The sequence below is a fragment of the Heloderma suspectum genome, chromosome 4 (assembly GCF_057233095.1).
Source record: "Heloderma suspectum isolate Gila_16-S chromosome 4, 16-S_ref, whole genome shotgun sequence".
In the NCBI taxonomy this organism is placed as follows: domain Eukaryota; kingdom Metazoa; phylum Chordata; class Lepidosauria; order Squamata; family Helodermatidae; genus Heloderma; species Heloderma suspectum.
The window spans coordinates 79,621,858-79,646,146 of record NC_139461.1 but is presented as its reverse complement, the minus strand read 5'-3'; the positions used below and the strand labels follow the sequence as shown (position 1 = coordinate 79,646,146).

Genomic DNA, 24,289 nt, shown 5'->3' with positions numbered 1-24,289 from the left:
CATATTTTATATACAAATAATGTACAAAACAGCATAAAACAGTAAATGCAAGGCGTTTCTTTAAAAATGTAATTTATTCCCATTCTGCGCTTCAACATAAAACATCTGGTATAAATATAAATGTTATAAGTTAACTGTGTTTAAAAGGTAAGACATATATGGCATCAGCATAAATGAAAAAGCTGTAAATACAATCTCCAGTGTACAACAGGTGCAAAAATCAGTAACACTATTGTAGTCCAATAGTGTTATTAGTTAAAGATGGCTTTTTTAACTGCTATATTTTTTGTTTTAAAAATCTTTCTATAGCATTTCATCTATCAGTGCTCTTAGAGAGAAGCCCACTTACATATTATACAGAACTGTGTTTTTGAATATTAACTGCATGAAAACAAGTAATCAATGCAAGATTCCTTAATGTGAATTATCTAAATAAAAAACCTGAGTATTATCTGTTTACATGGTTTTGGTTAAGTGCAATTTAATGTGTGCAGAGTGCTTTTTAATTTAAGGTCATTCTTAGAAGGCATATTTAAATAAAAATATAAAATTAATAATATTGCAAAATATCTAAGCAAAACTGTTCTTTTGCTCCCAATAATGGATTTCATCCATTTGCTGGCTTATTTGCTAAAGCATGTTAATTAAGCTTAATTACCCTGATAATATGTCACTGTGCTGCAATTATGGTTCCGATAAATTGCTATAAATTAAGGATTTTACTTCCATGTTCAAACACAGCTTGAATAAATTGTTTGAAGACTCTGTCCATGTATGTGCACTTTCTTGGCCATAGTCCTTCCAGAAAACCAATATGGCCTCCATAAGAAGTAAGGATCAAAGCTACATTGGGATTTTGTTTTGCCATCTCTACGGGTATGGCTAAAGAAAAAAAAAGGGGTGGGGAGTATAAGTTACCATTCCAACATTTATTTCTCAAAAGTTGCATGCAAACATATTAATGGATAATTGTGGTTATGTGCAATCTGGTACTTGCATAATGCTGTTTAAGGTCAATCTTGATAATAGAAGTAAATAATCTATAACAGATTAAATATGTAACACATATACCCTTTCAAATGACAGGACTGGGATTCTGCTAATGGCCATCTTTTAATTTTACATAATTTTAAAATAAAAAATTAGAGCCAGAAAGATTTATATAAGCATAGAAACTAAGAATTATGAAATATGCACTTTGTCGGGCTCCCTTCTCTGATGATCAAGTACAATTTATTGGTACAAAATTTGACACTGTCCCAGTACACACTATCACCATGGCTTAAAGAGGATACGCCCGATCTCGGCTGATCTCGTACACTAAGCAGGGTCAGCCCTGGATAGTACTTGGATGGGAGACCTCCTGGGAATCAGGCTTCCTGCAATGAGCAGAGGGTTGGACTCCATGATCTTGTAGGCCCCTTCCAACCCTATGATTCTATGTCTGTGTGGCTACTGGGCACCATTTGCCTAATTACCTGCCTCAGTGCAGCTTGTCGTGTTGTCCAAACCCAGGTGGCATGGCTTGTTTGAGGGGGAAACAACCCTCAAATAACCCAAGAACAGGCCATGGGTTATTTCAGGGTTATTTCCCCCTCAAACAAGCCATGCTGCTCTGGTTCGGATGATGCAACCAGCCCTGCCCAGGCAAGTAATTAGGCAAATGGTGCCTGGCACGTGCTGTGGCTTAAACAAGCCACTGTGGCTCGTTTAAGTCTCAGTGGTCATGCAAACTGGACCACTGTATGGTGGAACACCAGAAGCATATTATACCACTGCCCACTTCTGTACCAAGTGCCCATTCTGTTTCAGGTATAATTCAAAGTTATCTCTGCGTTCAATCAAAAGCAGCATCTTAAGAGGAAAAAACAAAAACCTACCATGATTTGGTGAGAAGACATCATCCAGAGAATTTAAGCACAACACTGGAATTCCAATTCTCTTCAGCCTACGACATGGACTAGCATCTGCATAGTAATCATCAATTGTACGATAGCCAAACATGACTGAGGTGAACTGTTTGTCAAATTCCCTAATGGTTTTAGCCTGCAGTACAGAATTCAAGTTAAGGTCTTCTGTAAGTATTGGTAAAATTAAAATATGAAAATAAAAACAAATGGTTAATCATCATACCTTCATGACAAGGTTCATATTAAATAGCTTATCAAACATTTGCCGATGTCTGTAAAATAAAGAGTGGGGAACCTGAAAACTGGATGAAAAGCCTTCAGATACATATACAAAAGCACAAGGTCATGACTGAGACAAGTTTTATAAACTAGGTCCAATTTACATGTCAACCTGGAAGTGTGGTACTATTGGCTACCTGAAAGACGGGGTTTCTCTCCGTACATACAGCCACTGCATGAAGTGGCACCCGTGTAGGACAGGTCAAGAGTAATCATGTGAGCAAAGCTAGCCAAAAATGTAGTTAAATACAGTCTCAAGAAATCTGTGTATGGTTGTAAGTTTTTTATGTATTAATATAAAGTGCACTAAAAAATAAGGTTGAGATCCAAGTCAACCCAAAGAAAGCAGTAGTATTTATGATTTATAATGTATGCTTTAAAGTGTTTTGCATTCATGATTGCTGTATTTCTTACTGAAACCTTGTTGGTAGTCAGCAATATTATTCCCACAAGTAGGGCTGCATGAACATTTCATGGAGGTTAATGTTCCGTTCAGTGGTTAAGGGGTGCTGTTTCAGCTGCCAAAAAGGTTGTTAAGAGGGAGGAATTAACCTCTTGAGAATGAGCCTGGTTCCCCCTTTGGTTCCTTTAGTTAGTGAAGAGGGACTCAACCCTCAATGATTTCTAATTGTGGCATTTTAGATGGGAACAGAAACTGAGAGGTGGTGGCTTGTCTAAGACCACCTAGGGAGTTCATTTTTTAGTTGAGTTGTGAATCAGACACTTCTGATTACTCATGCGTTTAACCGCATCAAACCACAGACATTTTTAAAGAATGCACATAACTTATATTTGGAAGCCTTTGGTGGTACATAGCATATGCTTAGTGCCAGTTGGTCAAATTAAGAAATTTTACCCAAAATAAAAAAAACTTAATCACACCAGGAGATGTATTTAATAGCTTGTCGTACTACTACAGGAATTTTACGAACAGCAGGAGCAAATGCTATTCAACATTTAATATTTAGTTATGTATTTAGAGTATTTGTAGGCTGCCTTTTAGAGTAAAAGCCGTTATAAGGCAGGCTTCCAACACATAAGTTTACAATATACAACAATGATACATTTTAAATCCATAAAACACCACAATAAGATTGATTGGTAAGAACCAATACTAATAGTAAAAGCAACAACATATAGCCCAGTAAAAATGATAAAATGAAATATATAATTTCAGCTTTGAAAGACCTTTCCCTTATGCTCACCAACCTAATTGTTTTCATAGTCGGGCACACAAGTGTTTGGATCTAAGAGCTGGTCTAAGAATGAGAGTGGGCTGATATGGGTGAAGGTGATCCTTCAGATAACCAGCATCCTTAACATGCTTCACAATGGACCTGAATTTCATGCGAAAATATTGTTTCTTTCAAAACGGATCTGAAGTTGACTCACCTAGTTACTGAAGATTGTAGGCAGGTGGTTAAATAATAATTAAAGAGAAGCCAGTTCACTGGTTTTTCCAGTGAGTCTGCAGATTCAAAAACATTCCATCCTGCTGAAAAAATTGCAGCTGCCTTTAGTGGTGTTTCTCTGCCAGTTTTGCCCAGATAATTTAAAAGAAGCATGCTACAAACAGGAGAGAAGCAAACTTTTGAAATACTATTTCATCATATGTGGCACTCGTATAGTTTTTTGGCATATCGATCCTAAACATCTGTACTAGCAGATATGCCTATGAGACTAGACTCAATGTCAAGGCAGTTCCAGTCATATTAGGTGACAATGAAGACCCAAACCTTTTAATACTGTTTCATTACATCGTATGATGAAGATGCTAGTACAACCAATGCATCTCAAAGATTATATGAATTCACTGGGTTGGATCCAGAAATGCCTTGCACAAGTGGTAAGGCACTTCTGCTTGGGCAAAAGGTAGTGCAATTTCCATCCCCCTCCTTCAGATGTCTGCCACACTATACTTGACAATATTCCCAAGTGTTCCCCAACCCTTGGGATCAGCTTTTTGAAGGCACTGGGAGCCACGGTGTGAAGGAAGAGTCAGAAAAGACTATTCCACAAGCAGAACACTGGTCATAGTTCTCTGAATCCAGTCTGTTGTCTGCTCTTTCTCTAGATCCATCCCCTTATTTTGCTGCTTCAGGAAGACTGACATTTCAGTGTCAGCAATAATACTTTCTCTTAATTCCTCTGGGGTCATTTCACAGATGATATTTTTAGGTATACATTTTGGAAATGTAAACTGTGAATGTGGCAAACATGTTTGCCTCCATGCAAAGTGTGAAATGTTGCTATAAAAGTGTAAAGTGATAGCTGGCACTGCTTTTTTGAAGAGAGACTAAGAATGGCAACAGATAAATGTGTTCTAATTTATAGCTGATGCTTGGTAAACACAATAAAACAACTGAAGAGAGAATGGAGAGGAGAAAAATAAAATATTTCTTTGCTGCCTCAGGTACAGATATGGACACAACAGCCACTGCTGCTCTCACCCTCTTTTATATTCTCAACAGACTCAATAAGGCTTTTGATTATGTGTTTATATCTTAGGAGTCTCTTAATGACAATAATGTCTGTCCATCAGAGGAACATATACCACTGGCTGAACAAATTCCCCCTGCAGCCCCCTTTTACCCCTCCCAATCTGCTCCATAGGACTGGCAGACCCTCTGGAGCAGATATGGGGCGGTGCTGGGGCTGCAGGGGGAGAAGAGAAAGGGCAAGCCTCATAGCATAAGTGGACATCCACTTGTGTGACGTTGGATGGAGCCCATAGTAATAATACCTGTGATAATGACCATCATATTCTGTTGCCTTCAGAAACCTGGAACATGACTGACACCTTGTTATATTTTACATGATCATTGGATTACATTTCATTCAAAGCTGAGGATTATAGTTAAATGCTGCTTAAAGGTTCAAAATCAGCTCCCATCAGTGGAAATCACTTGGGGTCATTATTGTCACTTGTAGTTTTCTGACAGATGCTGTAGGTTCCAACAGATAAACCTGTCAGTGATAATGATAGTGAGGAACACAAGCTGATTATTTAGAGGAGCCAAATAGAGCACCTTTAAAAATTACTCTTCCTCTGTCAGATTATATTCCTATCAGTAAAAGTAGAAATGAGATAAAAAATTAAAGTTAGTCAATTTTCCACTGAGTCTGTATTATGTAAGAGGAATCCTTACCAAGGGCCTTTGCAAATTACTTTCTAATGACCAGAGAGCTATACTACTGGGACGTCTGTTACATAAATACTTACCCTCCCATAGAAACACCTGCTGCCATCAACACAGCTGAAGGGTACAAATTCCATATATAATGAATAACAGTTTCCAAATCTTCTGTATTAGCAGCACAATAAGTCCTTGGTGTCTACAAGGATCCAAAAGGGAGAAAGTGTACAATCATCCTTTTTTTTTTAATCCTTAAGCCAAGACCAACCCAAAGCAGCACCAGGATGGTTTATGCTGCAACAAAATACAGTAAGATTAAAAAACTCCACAAGGACATTTTTTAGAAGACATGGGGTTGGATCTAGACTGACTGTTCTGTGAACTGAAGGGCTTCTTCCATTCTTGGAACAGAAGAAAAGGTAGAAAACACTTTCCCTGATTCACCCTGCACTCCCCCACTCTACTTCTCATGCTTCTCTGGGGGATCCCTCAACCTGCTTGAGCAGATTTTCAGGGGAAAGGAGGGATCGGCGAAAATCGCCTTCTGCCCTTCCTCTAACAGTAGCCTATCTCTGCCCATTGTAAGTCTGGATCTAACTCATGTTTGGCAAGACGCAGTTTCAAATGCACACACTTTGGGCATGAACTGCACTACTAACATTTTACCAACCAATTTCCACCCCCGAATAGCTCTCACTGTGCAATTTAATCATGCTAAAGGTTACAACATATCAAGGTAGTACCTTCTACAAAAGGTGTTTACAGTATATTTGTAATTAGTCTAAGGAACCCAATTGCAAATACATACATACAGTTAGATACAATGACTGCTGCACCAGCATAACATTGCACTGGAGTCAAAAGCCAACTGAGGGTACTACAACATTGTGCAGAAGCATAGCAACATTTGTAACAGCCACCTTCACCAGAAGCACCCTAGCTGCTGGGCATAAAACTGTTGGGCAGGACAGAACTGCACAGAAAGGGGACATGGGAGGGACGTAGCTGAACAGTTTCATAAAAGCAGTTTATACCATACTCTACCCCTGATAACTGCTTTCATATGGATTGCAACTGCCATAGCAAGGTAGGAGAGGCATGTCCCACTTGTCTTGTAAACTGCAGGAATGCTGACACCACTTTCTATCTAATTATAATGTATAACCATCATATTTATATAATGTGTGCATTTATATAATGCACATACATTAACCCAATAATCCTTAAACCAACCTGTAAAACAAGCAAGTAGTATTATTCCCACTTTACAGATGGCGGGCCAAAGCTTAGAGGTGTGGATACAAAGAGCAGAACTTAGACATTAAGAGGGAAACACAGGGTGCCCAACTCTGCATATCCTTCTAACACTAATGCAAGGGACCCTGGAGTATCAGGGAGGGGGTGGGGTTTACCTCTTCACCCACCTGATTTTCCCCTGTAAGTGCCCACCAGGAAATGAACAGCTGGACTCTGAAACAAAAATGAATCAATCTGGGGGAAATTGGTGTGTGTGGGGGGTGTTTCCAGGTGGCAGTCAGCAGATCCAGAAGTGATTAACTTGCCCTTCCTCCTGATAATCTCCCTAAGCAGTGGGTCTTATGGCTGAGCTGAAATTTGAAATGGAGACTTCCAGCTAACAGCTCATGCTTATACCACTACCTTCTACAAAATAAAATTATGTCAGTGGTTCTAATCTCAACACAATAAAATGCATTACTAAATATTTAGCATACAATAAAGTTACTCACAGACATTGTTCTCAAAAGAAATCCATGCTTAGATTCTAATGTGGACTGGGTGAATAGAGACAACCAGTTTACTATGGTGTACAGTTTTCTGCTCTGCAGTTACTTGAACTTCAGTATTAATGCAAATATGGTGTGAATTCCACACACACCACCGCCACATATTCTAATATATGGTAAAGGCTGGAGGCCTTATCAATTGGTAAAGCTTCTCCACATTTACCTCTTGGTGAACTCATTGTGTTAAAATTCACTGCAAGTAAAATTGAATGGGAGATAAACATCCAAGGGTTTTGTGGCAATTTAAAGACTAATACATTTATTACACCATAGGCTTTCATTGGCTAGAGTCCATTTCATCAGTGGCATGAAGAGTTATCCTAAGTTAGAATATACATATGGGTGGAGAGAGAGAAACAGAGAGAAGTAAGCAATAAGGTGGTAGGGAAATGCGATGCAAAAAATACAGATTATGATAATTATATTAACGCTTAAATACGTGTAAAATTATTGCAGTAACCATTCACACAGCAGTTTTGATGATAACACTAATGATGGCATTTGTAAACTAATACCTGGAATGGGATAAAAACCTGCTATCTTAATTCAGGCTGCAGGTAATAGAACTGAACTTCTTGATAAATTGTAATTCAGTGGTTTCATGCTTGACTCTCCCTTCAAAGTTCCTTTGTTCAGGAATTGCCACTCTAAGGTCAATAGCAGTGTCCTGGAAGGTTGAAATATTATCCCACTGGTTTCTGAATAATGCCCTTTCTGATATCAGATTTGTGTCCATTTATTCTTTTGGATAGACTACAGATTGACCTGCATGTCCTGTGCAGAATGCAAAAGGGCATTGATTGCTGGCAGATGATAGCATATATCACATTGGAAGGTGAGCAGATGAAACTAGGTAAAAGGGGAAACATGGGACGTTTCAGTGCAACGAGACTCTGGGTTGGGCTGTAAGTATTTTAAAGACCCTAGTAAATGCTTTAGTTTTGCTCATACTAAGGTGCTCAGCAACATGCAGTGCAATTCTAAGCATGTTTATGCTACAATCCTATACCCACTTAGCTGGGAGTAAGCCTCACTGAACTCAGAAGGGACTTACTTTTGAGTAGACATGCATAGACTTTGTGCTGTTAATCAAAAGTAAGTCCCACTTAGTTAAAGTGGATTTATCCTCTGGTAAGCATGCCTTATGGGCCGCAGTGGCTTAGTGGTTAAGACGCTGAACTGCAGACCAGAAGGTCAGCAGGACAGCGGTTCGAGACCCGAGTGCTGTGTGACGGAGTGAGCTCCCGTCTTCAGTCCCAGCTCCTGCCAACCTTGCAGTTCGAAAGCAAGAAATTGCAAGTAGATAAATAGGTACCGCTTCGGCGGGAAAGGTAACAGCGTTCCGTGCACCTCGGTGTCCAGTCATGCTGGCCACATGACTACGGAAGCGTCTTCAGACAGCGCTGGCTCCATTAGAAATGGAGATGAGCGCCACCCCCTAGAGTCAGACATGACTGGCTGGGGACACCTTTACCTTTAAGCATGCCTTAGGTTACAATCCTGTGCGCACTTACCTAGAAGTAAGCCCCACTGAACATAATGGGACTTGTGAGTAACATGCAGAGGATTGCACCATTATTGTCTCTCTAGAGTATTATTCATAATTTAATTCTTTTAAAAGGCACTGATTGCTTAAAAGATGGGAGTTATTTCTGCTCTCAAGATTAAGAGAACTTACTTGTATGTGCCTGTACTTGTCTATAATACATTTCTTGATTATTGTTTCAAAATCATTAGGATGGGATTGTACATCATAATGCTGAAAATTCTCCACTGAATAGGCTGTAACTGCAGCTGTTTACACTGAAAAAGAGCCTTTTAATGCTAAAATATGTAAAGCCGATTACATGGAATTTCACAAAATACAGCCAAACAAAAGATCTTTTCACTTTATCTGAAAAGAATCAAAAAGGACTTGGTGTGCCACAAAACTGCTTTGTACATTCATTTCCAAAAGTATGTTGTAAACTGATTCTCACACTGCTTTTATTACAGGAATATATTATAAATACTTTGTTTGAAACCAGAGAGTTAAATGTTTAAGGCTGTCCAATATGTAATATTATTTCACATGCAATAAACCTCTGCAGAAGCTGTCAACAGACTGAATGTGACAGAACTTCATGACCATGATAATTTATACAAATTCTCACTGAATCCTAACTTTGAAGACAAATCTATCTTCTTGTTCATTGTTTTTGTTTGCCTTGCAGATGAGGGGACCTCTGCAAGCTTTGCTCAGGGCACCTTGTAGATCACAGAGATAGGAGAGATGCACTGAATGAGCATGTCCCCAGCTTACGGACAGGCAAATCAAAGACAGGCAGGCCAGCCATATAGGTTAGCAGAGCATCTCAAGGTACTTTACCGCCTCAATCCTAAAAATGCTTGGTCAGTGGTCCAAGCAGCTAGGGGACCCTGCTTCTGCTCCTCCTTTCTGAGGCCTACAGGCCTATCTTCAGATCTGGCTTCTGGAGGGTGCTGTCAGTGAGATTCCTTTGGTAGGCTTCTCCCTGACCTCTAGATGGCCTCCCTTCTTGATGGTGGTTCCTCCTCCTCATCTCCTGCTTGATTGCCAAGAAAGCCAGCAGATAAGTGAGCAAGGAAGGCATGGCGAGGAGCGGGAGCAGCTCCTGCTTATTTATCCACTTTGCCTTCTCCCTCTGAGCAGAGGTGGGCTTGGTCCCACTGGCACAATTGTCATCAGTGCCCAGGGACAGAAAGCAGGTGAGTGGTGGCTGCTTGTTGCCATCGCCACGCACCCAGCCACCCGCTTGGGCAAGTGAGGGAATGAGCACTTATGGCAGCAAGGAGCAATAGTCACTAATACTCACTCGCCTGCCCTCTCCGCCTCTGGGCATTGTTGGGATTAGGTTTCCCACACCATGACCCTGAAGGGAGAAGGCTGGCAACAGCAGCTGTTACTCTTCACTGCTGTCACCACTTGCTCGAGCAGGCAAGTGATCCGTGACAGTGACAAGGACTTCTCTCTGCTTCTGGGCAGTGAGCAAGGGAGTGGCAAAAGCAGCACGAACAGGGGTCAGATACCTTCCAGTGTATTTGGGGCTTGGCAGCTGCCTGAAGATGCCAATTCCCAACACATGTTGTCTTATTTCACAATTGCCTTATTCTGCCTCATCTTTGACCATGCCTTACAATCCTGCACCATACATTGCCATAAGTCAGTACCTGTTCCAGTTTTTTGAGGGCTCTTGGGCAAGACACCCTCAATGGAGCCCTTCCCTCAGTGAGCCTACCTTCTCACTGCCATTGTCAGCAGCTGCAATTGCTCCTCATCCTCTTACTCATCATTGCTACTGCTTCCTTGACAGGCAGAGAGCCAGGGAGCAAGTAGGCCATGGCATCTCCTGCTCCTCCTTTCACCACCGTTGTTGTCTGGGCTAGAGCTAAAGGCAGGTGAACAACCAGATTGCAAAGGGGAGAGGAAGAGCAAGTCCAGGGGGACCTCCTCAGTGGGCCCCTGCTGGGGTGTGGGCCTTTAGCAGGTGCTTAACTGTACCAATCCTTGACTCCAGCCCTGCCATAGGTGCACACAGCCCATAGGAATGAATGTTTGGGAGAAGCGATTTTACATTCTGCTTCCTCCTTATATCAAGGCTCTCACAGTGAGTTAGGATGGGCCACTGTGGAACTTGTGTCTCCTCTAGCAGATGCTGATCTCTTTTTATGGGAGTTTGCTGCACAGCTTGAGAACCACAGTATTACACGGACTTACTGCTTTGATTTAATTCACGAACTTGGAGGTCCCTATTTTGTTTTCCACTTCTGACAAATTCTTGTATGGGAACTGGTGGTAAATTACAAAGGAGAATGCAACTAAACATGGAGAATGATGGAGTGATGTGAGTTTGCTATTTGTGTGACACTTTCTAATTTGTTATTTTTGTGCTGTCTGAGATAACGGGTGCAGGGGCCAGAAACTGCCCACTAGAAACTAGCTCTCCCATGATGGCATTCCCATGAATTGCTTGTAGAAGTGTTGCATGCTTCCAGGCATTAGCCCCTTCTCTATATGTTTACATTATGGTTGTTCAACGTTCTTACTTAATTTAAGAGCAATTCTTACCAAGAGATTTTCACCAGCAATTCCTCGATAGTTAAAAACCACACACCTTTAAAAAAACAAAAGAGCACTGTTTACCAGAACTGTTAACTTGAGTGTCTTTGGTTGTGAAGATCCATGCATTTCAAAGCTGCTCCAGTTTATAATTCTAGATTTGCCAATGATTTAAAACAGGGACATTGGACACACACACACATTTTATAAAGACATAAGACATATAGTTAACATATTTTCTATTTAAACTGCCTATCCACAAACTACAAAGAGTGTTTACTGCAAATCAATAAATTTGATCCATTTTAAAATCAGCCAGCTTTAGTCCTTCACTATTAACATATTTTGAGACCTTTATACTTGTGAAATAATAAGGGGGTGGGGAGAGCCTCCCCATCCTACACCCCCAAATAAAGATAGCTAGCACTTCTACATTAGCCTTAAGTTGCCAGGTCTGTTCTGGCAGCCAAGGCTAAGATATACATAAAGTCAGGGCCAGAAACATTGGAACAAGGATAACTGTTTTGGCAGTTGGCCTCTGTACACCACCACATTGAAGTTGAAAGGAAACACACCCAGATGGGAGCGAAGTCAGGACTTTCAGCTGTAACTCAAGGGGTTTGACAAAAGTGGGGCACTAACCATTCAGGAAGGACAGCCAGTGGCATACACCCCCCCCCCATCATTGGGGGCTCATAAGTAATAGAACAAGCCAACATCATTTCAAACTTGAGGATACCTTTAATACCTGGATGAAAATCCTTTGCAGTCAATGACTGCCTGCAGTCTGGAACCCATGGACAGGACCAAATGCTGAGTTTCCTCCCTCAAGACGTTTTGGCAGGCCTTTACTGCAGCTACCTTCAGCTGCTGCTTGTTTGTGGGTCTTTCTGCCCTCAGTCTTGTCTTCAGGAAGTGAGAAGCATGCTCTATTGGGCTGAGATCAGGTGACTGACTTGGCCATTGAAGAACATCCCACTTCTTTGCCTTGAGAAACACTTGGGTAGCTTTTGCTGTATGTTTTGGGTCATTATCCATCTGCAATATGAAGCGGCGTCCTATCGGTCCGGCAGCATTCGGCGGAATCTGACCTATACACTGCAGAATTCATCCTGCTGCTTTTATCAGCAGTCAGGTCATCAATAAACACCAGTGACCCATGTTCTATTGGCAGCCATACATGCCCATGCCATAACACTGCCTCCACCATGTTTGACAGATGATGTGGCATGCTTTGGATCATGAGCTGTTCCTTTCCTTCTCCATATTTTTCTCTTCCCATCATTCTGGTACAAGTTAATCTTGGTTTCATCAGTCCAAAGAATCTTATTCCAGAACTGGGCAGGCTTTTTTAGGTGTTTGCTGGCAAAGGCTAATCTGGCCTTTCTGTTCTTGAGCGTTACCAGTGGTTTGCACCTTGCTGTGAAGCCTCTGTATTTACATTCATAAAGCCGTCTCTTGACTGTAGATGTTGATAATGACATGCCTACCTCCTCAAGAGCATTCTTGACCTGGCTAGATGTTGTGAAAGGGTTCCTCCTCACCATGAGCAGCATTCTATGGTCATCCACTTTAGTTGTCTTCCATGGTCTTCCAGGCCTGTTGCTGTTGCTGAGCTTGCCAGTTAATTCCTTCTTTTTCAGGATGTTCCAAACTGTTGTGTTGGCCACTCTCACTGTTTCTGCTATCTCTCTGATGGGTTTATGTTGTTTCCTCAGCCTAATGATGGCCTCCTTCACTCGCATGGACACCTCTTTGGGCCTCATGTTGGGAGTTCCAGTGAACAGCTACTAAATGCAAATGTAACACTCAGAACCACCTCCAGGCCTTTTATCTGCTTGATTGGTCATGGAGTATCCAGGAAACAGGCCACACCTGGCCGTGCAGCTGCTTGTCAGCCATTCATTCCATTACTTATGAGCCACCAAGGATGGGTGTGTGTGTATGCCACTGGCTGTACTTCCTGAATGGTTAGTGCCCCACTTCTGTCAAACCCTTTGAATTACAGCTGAAAGTCCTGGCTTCGCTCCCATCTGGGTGTGTTTCCTTTCAGCTTCAATGTGGTGGTGTACAGAGGCCAACTGCCAAAACAGTTATCCTTGTTCCAAGATTTCTGGCCCTGACTGTATTTATAGATACATGTCTGCTCAAAAGTAAGCCTAATTGACTTCAGTGGGACTTACTCCTACATAGGTGTGCACAGAGATATAGAATTTCCAGAAATTTTGAGGCCATAGAAAAAAAGTTTTTTCACTTTTTTTTTTTTTTTTTAGGAAAAATTGGAAATTTTGGGGAAATTGAAAATAAGCAATACTTATTTTTTTTTTACCTGTCTTTACAGATCTAATGTCACTTTGTTGCTTTAAGACAGCCTTCCCCGAGCTGACACTCTCCAGATGAATTGGACTTCAGCCTCAGGAATGCTGGGCACTGTAGTCCCAAACATCCTGAGAGCACCAGGTTGGGAAGGGCTGCTTTAGGAACATAAAGCAGCCTTTCTGTTCCTACAATTATTTTATGTATGACTTAGTTTGCTCATAAAACTATCAGTATATTTTAAAACTTTTAGAAGTAAACTCAGTTAGTAAATTATTGCCTGAATAGATTAGAGCTGCATTAAATGACTGCTATGGCATCAGAAACACAAGACTCTATAGAACACAACCCAAGCTGTCAAGAATGCACAGTGGTGACTCTACTCACATGTTGGGAAACTGAGCATAAATGTCTCTCAGTAAAATATACTTTAGATCAATAATTTTAATAAGGAATCAAAGAACTAACTATGCTGGGAATCTTACAGAGAGGATTACAAAATATTTTCCCCATGGCTTCATTATTTCCAGACATATTACATCTCTAGTCTGTCTATAAAAGTCTTATTACATAGTTTTTAGAAATCATTTTTGGGGGAGTAAAGGCTCGGTGACAATATATGAATACTTTGTCTTAAATTCTAAAATAAGCTGTTCAATTTTTTGGGAAAAAACAAAAACGGTCCTCAAACCCCACAGAAAAAAAGGTTTTTTTTCTGATTTTTTCTGGGCCTTCACATCTCTAGGTGTGCCTAGGATTGCAGCCTTAAGTACGAATGAGGATGGTAAGGGGGTTGGGTAGTTTGGGCCCAGTGGGAGGGAATAGCCAGCCTCCTGACCACTTCCCTATTAGCTCCCAGACTATGGAGCTGCAGTTAGTTGCACATAGAGCAAGTGACCCTGACACTGAAACATATCATCAGCTTATGCTGGAAACTGAACTCTCATCAATGGAATATTTGCTGGGGGATGCTGGGAGTTGCAATCCAACACATCTGGAGGGCATCAGGTTGGGGAAGGCTGCTCTACATGCACGCGCACACATACGCCAGTTTTTGGTATGGGTGGGGCATCCCTCTAATCCCCTGACATTTTTCCTGCTAGAGGTAGGAGGTCTCTTTTATTAGTAGAGAGGTGTTCCTACCCTGTCTCCCCCTGCTGTCCCATTTAGGCTGTGGGATATCTGCACAAAGGCCCCCCTCCGTATGAATAGAAGGATAGGTTGCTATAGCCCATTTCTGAAGGCTTCTCCTAGATCATCTCAGTAATTTTTATACCATTTCTGTCTGGCACCTCAGTATTATTATGCTCATATTGCATATGCAAGAGGGGGCACTGAATATAAGCAGTAGTCATCTGCCTAAGGCTGCTGACGGAGTTCATGGTTGGTCAGAATTGAGCCACAGGCTTCCAGCTCACAGCTGGCTTCCTGTTGTGGTAGTGGTGGCCACTGGGAGCCTTCTCTATTGGAGATGGCTCCCAAAGAAACCTCTTGCAAAGATCTGTGAGGCTGATAGGTAGAAGGTAGGGCAAAAGAAGGGATGGAATGTCTCCTCTCCCAGCTTTGTCTGTGCCACTCTTTTCACCCACCGTAAATAACTGCAGCTTTGTACTTGTGCAAATGTACTCTGAACTGGTGAAATAGAAACATCAGCAAGTGGAAGTAACTATACCTATATCCCAGTGCTTTGCTCTGCTGAATCATATGGAGAATGTAGGATTCCCTGCTCGTTCCTGTCAGGCCAGGCAACAACAGGATAGTCGGCCTGGTGCTGGAATCTGGGTAGTGTATGCTATCACGATGATCAAACCAATCCAGGGAAATCTGTCCTCCATCTGTTGCTGTAATGAGCTCACTGGAAGAACCAACACTGATTAGCTTTGCAAAAATCAAAATAAACAGTCAGCTATTTCCCCCCACCCCCACTCTACTATTCATTCTGGAAATTCCCATGTGCAAATGCACTGAGATGGTTTGCACAACAGTAGCGTAGTTAATAAGTCATGATATCTTGTTAACCACTGCTGTGTGTGCCAGTCATGTGCCAGCTGATTTCCCTAATTCCCCTCTCTGGGTACAGGTTGTCATGATATCCAAACCCCACCGAGGGTGGGTGGCTGGGGTGGTTAACAAACCACCCAGCTACCCTATAACCCAGTTCGCATGTAACAAGAAGCCACTGTGGGTGAATTTCCCCGCAGGTCTTATCTTTGCAGCAGTGTTTTCCTTTTTGAATATTCGGGGTGCAGCGGTGCACCCCGTAGCTTCTTGTTATATATGAATCCGGTGAGGGTAGGTTGTTGGAGTGGTTGACAAGCCACCCAGAACTCATGGGCTGCTTTCGGTTTGCAGTTGGCTTGTCAACCACCCCAACAACCTACCCTCACCAGGTTCATATGTAACGAGAAGCTATGGTGTGCCCCCACTGCACCCTGAATATTCAAAATAGCAGCTGCTGGCATGACAAGTAGCCTTGCAGGGAAATTCACCCATGGTGGTTTCTTGTTATGTGTGAACCAGGTTTACAGCAGACCTTGGGTTCTGGGTGGTTTGTTAACAACCCTAGCCATCTACCTTAACTGGGTTCACACATCAGTACAACTGGGTAAAAGGCATTAAGCAGCTGCTACCAGTGACCCTTTCTCCTTGCCGGCACTTTGGATGGGCTGCTGCTGGCCCCCAGCTCCCTCCAGGTCTCCCTGTCCCTGCTTCAACTGTGATCTTTTTCAAGCTGATCCACTCATCCCTTCCCCCTTTTCCCCTTGCTTTCCACTACCCGAGATGGATTTTGACAACTCTCTGAGAGCTGTCAAAATCCCACATGGCTAAGTGCAAAAAACCGGGGAATGCACTTTTCAATGAAAACAGAGTCCTGCCAACTCGGGGTGGAATGAAGAAAGGAGAGGATAGTAGTGCAGCCTTGTAAATAAATACACAAAAGTTAAGTGCCTGCAGAAGCTTTTACTAGCTTGCTGGGGGCTGGCAGAGGAGGGACATAGAGCTGCCTTTCTATGGTAGGTGCAGAGAAGGGGAAGGGGGTTCCCTCCTGTAGCAAACTACTGGGTTTCTATGGTGGATGCAGAGAAGGGACAGAGCACTCCACCGTTCATCTGCCGGCCTGCTCCCTTGCCTGCATGGAATTTCTGGCTACCAGGCTAGTGCTTAAATACACTAGCCTGGTAGTTCCTAGGGGGACCCCAAGGTATGCAGGAAAACTGTGGATCTTTACCCCCCTAAATGCTTCCCCACCTGCCAAGTGTGAGAAGCAGAGGGGCTGCAGCGGTGTTAGGTACTTCCCGGCATAAAAAGCAGAGGGACTGCAGTGGCTGTCTCCAGAGCTCGTTCCTTGAAGTGAGACTATAAGTCTCTTTATCCCTCAGCATTGGCCATGCTAGCTGGGGATGATGGTAGTTGAAGTCCAACAACATCTGGGGATCCAAGGTTGAGAACCGCTGAACTAAGGATATCTACACAAGCAAACAGGCTTCCATGTGCGGATCAGGGATGGTGGGCCTAAATAAGATGTTTTCTCTGTGCTGCACTGCTTTTTAGGAATGGCTGATCCAACAAGAGAGAACTAGTTCGCAAAATGCTGAGAAAAATAGTTTTATTCTTTAAGAAGTCCAACACATTTCAACCCAATATATTAATAATGGCCTCCCTCGGGGAAATTCTTAAAAAAAAAAGCCTTCAGAGAACTCTGTCAGGACTGTCTCATACCTTTAAGAGAGATAGGTGCCAGAGTTCTCTGAAGGCTTTTAAAAAGAATTATCCTGAGGGAGGCCAGTACTAATATATTGGGCCTAAATGCATTGGGCTTCTTAGAATGCAATCCTATGCCTGTTTAGACAGACAGAAAGAAGGACCACAACTCCCAGGGGAATGCTGGTAGTTGTAGGACTACTTCCTGTCTAAATAGGCATAGGATTGCACCCTTGAAGAATAAAACTGTTTTTTTCAGCAACTCGAGATTGGTTCCCTCATGTTGGATCTATTGTGGATTCTTCCCAGTTCTCTCATACTCTCTACTTTTTAGGGAACAGGCATTCATATGCACATTCAAACATGCATCCCCATTCAGAATGTGCATTCAGATAGACATTCCATTGAAAGGCTTGCCGTGCAGATAGACAGCACCTACATTCCGATGCACATGTGGATGTGCATCCAGTTTACACCCATGGCCCCTGATCCAGCAAGTAGACTCCTTAGTTGGACTAAGGCGGTGACCTTCACTGTTTTTCAAGCAGGAGCCACTTTGGTTCCTGTTACAGCCACTGAGGCCACTTGGGGGCCTGCACAGTACACCACCGCAGCTAGCCAATCATGTTGCTTTTTGCCTCTTGGGCCCCTCCCCCCACTACAGCTAATTAGCTGATTGCTCCCGCATTCTCCTCTTTCTCCCCTTACAGCTGCAGGTCTCCTGAGTCCCCACCCCTGAAGTCATTTCCAGTAGCCCAGATCACAGCGGCTGGCTCCACCAGTAAAGCAAACAACAAGGCAAAGCTAGAGAGCCCCTGCTGAGAGTGAGAAGCTACTGCAAAGAGCAAGAGAGTATAAATGATAGAGGCAGAGAGTAGCGCTGGAAGTTACTGTGAGCCACCAGTGGCCCTTGGGCCTTGCAGTGAAGAAGACTGGACTAAGGTGAGGTAGCACATATGGGGTTGGAGAAGGATGGTAAAAACGAAGAACAATTTCCCCCTCTTTGCCTTCCCCTTCTTTGCCTGCTCTGCAATGTTTTAAATTTATAGGACATATCCCTATATTTAGGAATGTATGCATTTAATTTCTAGTTTAAAAAAGGCAAGATGGAACAAAAAGCTGCATCCAGCTATGCTGCTTTTTGTACAAGTTATTAAGCTAAACCCAAGGTTCAGTGTTTTAATAACAACAACAAGTACATCATAATCACATCAAGAACATCAGTTTTATGCAACCATGTTATCTTAAGTGGCAAGCAACTTGAGACAGCCATTGATGGCGAAGGGAGATCCACTGGTGGAGTACCTGCCACATTCTGCAACCTGCCAATAGGAAGGAATTACCCATACCAGCCTGATGGCTGGTATGGAATCACCCTGATTTCTGTGGCATGACATGGAAGTGAAAGGGCTTAAGATGTGGCATTGCACCTGCCCCCAGAATGCCCTGTTTCCCCCTGCTCCACCAGCAGACTATCACCAGTGAAACCCCAAAGTCAGCAGGGCTTTCTGTGGGCAGGCTAGGAGATTTAAAGTGGCATAATTGGAGTCCTGCCAGTGTACCCCCATTTCCAAAAGTTGACCCGCATTTCCTTCACCTCCTTGGCTGGCTTATCAGTGAGAATAGGATTGCTCTCTAAGTCAGTCCTATAAATTAATTGCTGTGTAAGCAGAGTAGAGTGAGCAGACACATGATTAAGATACTGAAAAACAATCCGCTGTGCTTATCTAGCAGCTACAGTGGAAGTGGCAAACAATATGTTTAAGTGAGAAAGCACTGAAAAGGAAACTTGAGAAGCAAGCTTCAGAGCAGCTTTCTGAAAGAGAATATTAACTAGGTGTGTAGAAACAACTTTTCTTTCCAGAGGACTTTTGATAAATAGCTTTCTTCTGCACACACAAAAGAAATTCACTCATTCATTTGCATGCGAAACTTTAGCAGCAAAATAAATATCAGATAAGCCTTAAATATAACACATTAACTGCATGCATTTGGATTAACAGTAAATTATCTGGCAGGAATCCTTAGAAAATATGTCTGCTTTCCATGGTGTGACATTCTATATTCTAGATTATCACTGTTCCCTTTTCCGAGCCCAGAACTTGAGTAACATTGTTATGTGCTGTTAACGCAGCCCAACTCCTCAGGATAAGAGAGTAACTACACTAACACACCATCATCGAGATGGGCTAAGATGCTCAGAAGGGTGGCCAATTCATACATATATGGAAATACACTATCTCCCTTCAGAAGGTACCCTCCACATGTTCCAAGAATGCATGCAGGGAGGAGGGGGCCGTGACCCTAATGTCCCATTCCTGCCAGCTCCATGCCCAGACCTTTGCACATAGCCTCCTCTATGCAATCAGGAGCCCTGCACAATCAGGGTTCCTATTTGCATGGAAGAGCTTATGCACATTCAGCTGAAAGCACGTTGGTTCCATCTTCAGAATTTCTGTCCGGTGTGCAAAGGTCTGGGGGTGGAGCTGGTGGGAACACTGAGTGGAACTAACACATTCTTGGAATGTGTGGAGGACAACTGCTGAAGGTAGCTGCAAACATCTATTTCGTTCCCCTGCACCACCATGAACTAGATTCATGTATCATGTAGACTTCTCACAAGCAGCTGGTTGGCCACTGTGTGAACAGAATGCTGGACTAAATAGGCCTTTGCTCTGATTCAACATGGCTCTTCTTATGTTCTTACCATGACTGATGCAACAGAATAGAGTCAGTATTTAAAGTATGTGCTTGCTATGGGCAGTATCCACCGCTAGTGCAATAGGAAGCTAGCAGTTCCTTAAGCAAATGGAAACGAGCCAAAACAGTCATTTCTGGAACAGGCCGGTCAGCTGAGCTTGCAGAAGGGAGCTCTGCTGACCTGTTCCATTCCAGAAACAAGGGTTTCCCCTGGGTTGTGCTGGCGCAACAGAAAGCAGGAGCACAGCAACAGCATAGGATACTGCACTATACATGGAACAAACATTCTTAAAGCTTCTGCAGGAGTGTGGTCATGTAGGAGAGAGGCACTTACTTCCTGTATTGCACATATGGTCGCGATGTGATGAAAGGGCGAAGGAGGGTCTGCACACGGCCTTCCCAGCACCACACAGTGGGATAGTATGTTTCTGTCACCACAGGGCAATGGTCCTGCAGAAAGCGGCAGAAAGTCTCACTGCCAGTCACCAGCTGAGGTTTCTAAACAGAAAGACAGGCAAGTGTTTAGCAACAAAAGGTGGGAAGGAAAGCAGGAGAGATTAATTCAATCGTTTTTAGTCAGAATGCAATGAATGCATCAAGGAAACAATTTCAGGGTAGTAAGAGGGCAATATGCATGGAGGTCTCTCATATGCTATAGGCAAAACAGAGGCATTCCTGCTGTATGGGAAAATGAGGTGGCTGCTTCAGGTCTTAGATCTGAGGGGCCATAGAACAAGAGCACAGTAGAGCTCTTGTGCAATCCTCATGTCAGTGAGGATCCTTATGTCAGTGAGTCTTCCCCAAGAGAACTTCCTGTGTGTTTGTGTATGGATGGATGGATGCCATTTGGATTTTCTCCCTCAGACACCAACATTTCCTGAGTCAGCTCTGGAGATAAGAAACTGCTACTGTATATACTTGGAAAGCCATGCAAACTAGAAAAGTAGAGCTAGTAACAGCTTGTTAGTAGTAAAAAAAAGAAAAGAAAAAAAAAAGAAGGGGTCATAAGATGAATTAGAATGGGGAAACTAGAGGCAGTGAGTGAGCCATCCTAATATACCAATAGCAACCTCATTCTCTGCATGTGGATCCTTATGTAGCCAGACGGCATCCTCCACATGCAAGAGGGAGGTATATGTAAGCTCAGGGGTGTTATCACTCCTGACCCCATAGGCCCACAATATCCCATCAAAGACTCGGAGGAGGAGGTATAGGGTGCTCCACCCAGGGGTGAACCTTCAATGCCTTCTCCCTCACCCTCCTGGCTAGAAGGCGTGGCACTACCATCACCCCCAGAAGACAACTTTTCAACAGCACCTCCGCCTCTCCTCTTTCGCAGAAGCCAATGGATCAGGCAAGAACCCTTTCAGAAACATGGCCTTCTGCCCCAGGGAGGACAACTATAGTACAGGCTTTGTCAGGCTCAGTCTTCAGATAACTTCAACTCCCTGCTGAGACAACATCCCTCTCATCCAGGCTTCCCCAAACTGAGACCCTTCCCCCACCTGGGACCCTCTCATCAGCCCCAACCAGCACAGCCAATTGTCATGAATGCTTGGAGTTATAGTCCAAAACATCTGGAGGGCATCAGGTTGTGGAGGCTACTCTGCTCTATATCTGCAATAGGAGGGAGGGATCTAGCCAGCAGGGCCCACTGGAAGCTGTTCTTGGTGTTGAATTCCCTGACCGCTGTCTAAGAGATAAACTGACTTGGCCTGATCTTGCTTTGCCCTTCTTGGCTGGTATGGAAGAAAGTGGCCCTGGCTATATCCACTTCCCCTGAGAGCTTCAAGTTCCAATGGAACAGCAGGATAGGGGGAACCCTAAGGTTTGCAGAAGTACAAAAACAAAATTCTTCAGGGGAAAAAAACCCTAAAAGGGAGGGGGAATCCTAAAGACTTACTTTTCCTGACCTATTCTAGCCTCACCTTATGTGTTCCTCCATCAACACCTGATTCTTTCCTAGCCCATCCCACTAATTCTAAATCCTTGCCTTTATCTGCTGCTGCTCTTACATCTTTTGTGTCGGTTCTGCATTTTGCACAGCACTATGTAAGGACTACTAGTACTGGCAGTAGCATGTAACAGTGGATGTGTTACCTACAGAAGTAATCAGGCAGAATCCCAAATGCATGTGGGCAGCATGTGTTGATATGGAACTGAGGTTTTGAGGTGCATGGAATGCCCTGCATGAGGATGGGATTGTGAACCCTGAAGCCTGTGGGGGAATCTCCTGTGTAACTCACGATCTTTTTCCATAAATGGTATGTATATAATGAACATTTGAGGCTCATGATGGATAGATCTATCGATGGCTACTGGTCAAGATGGTTATATGCAACCTCCAGATTCAGAGACAGTATAGCTGCGAGTACTAGTTGCTGGAGATTAACAACAGGAGTGGGCTATTGCTCTCATGCCTTGCTTGTGGGCCTTCTGGAGGCATCTAGCAGGCCATTGTGGGAGGAAAACTGGATGTTGGACTAGATAAGCCTTCTCCAATCCGGTGCCCTTCAGATGTGATGGCCATACTGGATTGGGATGGTGGGAGCTATAGTCCAAGAGATCTGGAGGGTGCTAGGTAGAAACCTTCCTACTAATCCAGCAGGGCTTTCCTTCTGTTCTTCTGAAGCAAAAGGAAATATCTTTTACAAAAAGGCATATTGTATTCAATTTCAGTGAAGGCTGGTGGCTCCGATATCTGTGGGGCTGCGCATTCGCTCTGAGAGGAGCTATCCAAGGTGCTGAACCTATTTGGGGGGTTGGGTTCAGCACCCTAGTTAGCTCCTTTAGAGTTCTGACTAAAACCCAGAGGGGATTCACCGCCCCTCTGACATCAGAGCCACCAACTTCCACTGTTCAAATTATTATCCTGAACGGGAAATGGTCTCAAGTCATCACCCATGTCGGGTTTGTATGTATATATATATAAATATATATATATATATATATATATATATATTTAAATTGCATACAAATCTACAACATGTCCTGGTTTTAGATTCTACATTTGTGTTTTCGTTTCTCTCTCTCCCCCCCCCCCCCACTTCCTCCCCGCCAAACTGGCCATCGGTTCATCTGCAGTATGTACTGCGCAAAGACTGAAGCGCCAGGGTTGGGGTGTGTGGGGCGGGGGGGAGGCGAGCGAAGTCAAACCGATCAGCATTTTATTCGTTCAAAGTGAGAGGCGGGGATGGGGGAAGCGAAATGGACACCCTCCACGCACCCCAGAAGGCACCTCTGCGTGCAATTTATTTATTTATTAATTAGCCGCCCATCTGGCCGGCTACCCGGCCACTCTAGGCGGCGTACAATACTAATAACAACACAACGAATTTACATGGTGTGTAGCTCGCTGGGCTCAGCCGACAGATTCCCGGGCCTCCCCCGGCTGCGTCTAAAGGCGCTGCCTGAAACGCCAGCCAAGGACACGTCTCAGCAGCGGGGCTTAGGCTGACGGTGACCTCGGCTGGTTTTTTCCGCTTCCTCCTGCGGCTTCCCCGTCGCTCGCTCGCTCGCCCGCCCGCCCGCCGAGCTCCACGCGCTTCCAAAAAGCGGCCGCTGGGGGAAGCGCGTGACCTCCCCGTACCTTGGCGATGCTGCTGAGGTAATAGCAGGCGTAGGCGGCCCCGAAGCACAGCACCAGCGACCACCCGGCGACGCCGGACGCCCACAAGCCCGCCCGGACCCGGCTCTCCAGGTACAAGGAGAGCTCGCGGGTCAGCCCTTGCAGGTTCATCTCCAGAAGTCGCCGCCGGGGGAGGACGCGGCCGCAGCTTACATTACAGCCGGGCGGGTATATCGGGGCGCCGAGGATGCTGCCGCCCGCGCCGAGTCCAGCCGGGATGGCGCCCCGTCCGCCGCGCGTTCCAGACGAGGCAGCCACCTGCCGTAGCAACAGCAGCAACAGGAGGAGGCTCTCCACCGGCAGCTGCTGCTGCTGCTGCTTAACTACAGGGCAGCCGAGGCTGCTCCGCCCTCGTTCCTCCTCTCCCTCGGGGTGGGGGGAACCGGCTTCTGGGAATCAGAGGAGGGGGCGACGAGGAGAGTGTGTGTATTGGCTCCTCTGTCTGCCTCCTCTGTCTCTCGATCTACCCGTCGAGAGCAAAGTCCGTCCCGAGTGCGCACATTTCCAAAGGCACACATTCGAGTTAACATTTTGAATAATTATTTTCTTAAAACATATTTAAAAAAATAGACGCCCCCCCCCGTTACTTTCATCAGACGAAAAAAGAGAGATCATCACTTACATACAGAAAAAGAAATATACAATATTAAGTACTTCCTGACATATTCCTTCATAGGTTTTTAATTCTGTTCATGTGTGGGCGTGTGTGTGTAATAAAATGCGTCTCTTCAGAA

At 43.9% G+C, this 24,289-nt stretch overlaps 1 protein-coding gene across 2 annotated transcripts; it reads right to left on the bottom strand.

Annotated features, from left to right (window-relative positions):
• On the bottom strand, positions 1–23,882 carry ABHD3 (abhydrolase domain containing 3, phospholipase). Of its 2 annotated transcripts, XM_084849740.1 has the most exons (9): positions 23,517–23,882; positions 20,262–20,425; positions 15,198–15,380; positions 11,219–11,264; positions 5,413–5,525; positions 3,582–3,755; positions 2,134–2,182; positions 1,881–2,046; positions 1–882 (listed from the first exon to the last, which is right to left on the bottom strand). In XM_084849740.1, exons 1-9 carry the CDS (start codon positions 23,664–23,666, stop codon positions 704–706), a joined length of 1,224 nt encoding a protein of 407 aa, XP_084705866.1. In that variant the 5' UTR covers positions 23,667–23,882; the 3' UTR covers positions 1–703. The 2 variants fall into 2 exon arrangements, with proteins under 2 accessions (XP_084705866.1, XP_084705867.1); XM_084849741.1 differs by lacking the exon at positions 3,582–3,755.
• Between the last annotated feature and the right edge of the window lie 407 nt (positions 23,883–24,289).

Coding starts and splice junctions, on each gene's coding strand:
- ABHD3 (XM_084849740.1), bottom strand. CDS start 23,666: ATGAACCTGCAAGGGCTGACCCGCGAGCTCTCCTTGTACCTGGAGAGC. Junction 2,047..2,133: donor ATATGAACCTTGTCATGAAG/GTATGATGATTA, acceptor TCTGTACTGCAG/GCTAAAACCATTAGGGAATT. Junction 883..1,880: donor TGTCTTCTCACCAAATCATG/GTAGGTTTTTGT, acceptor TTTTTTCTTTAG/CCATACCCGTAGAGATGGCA.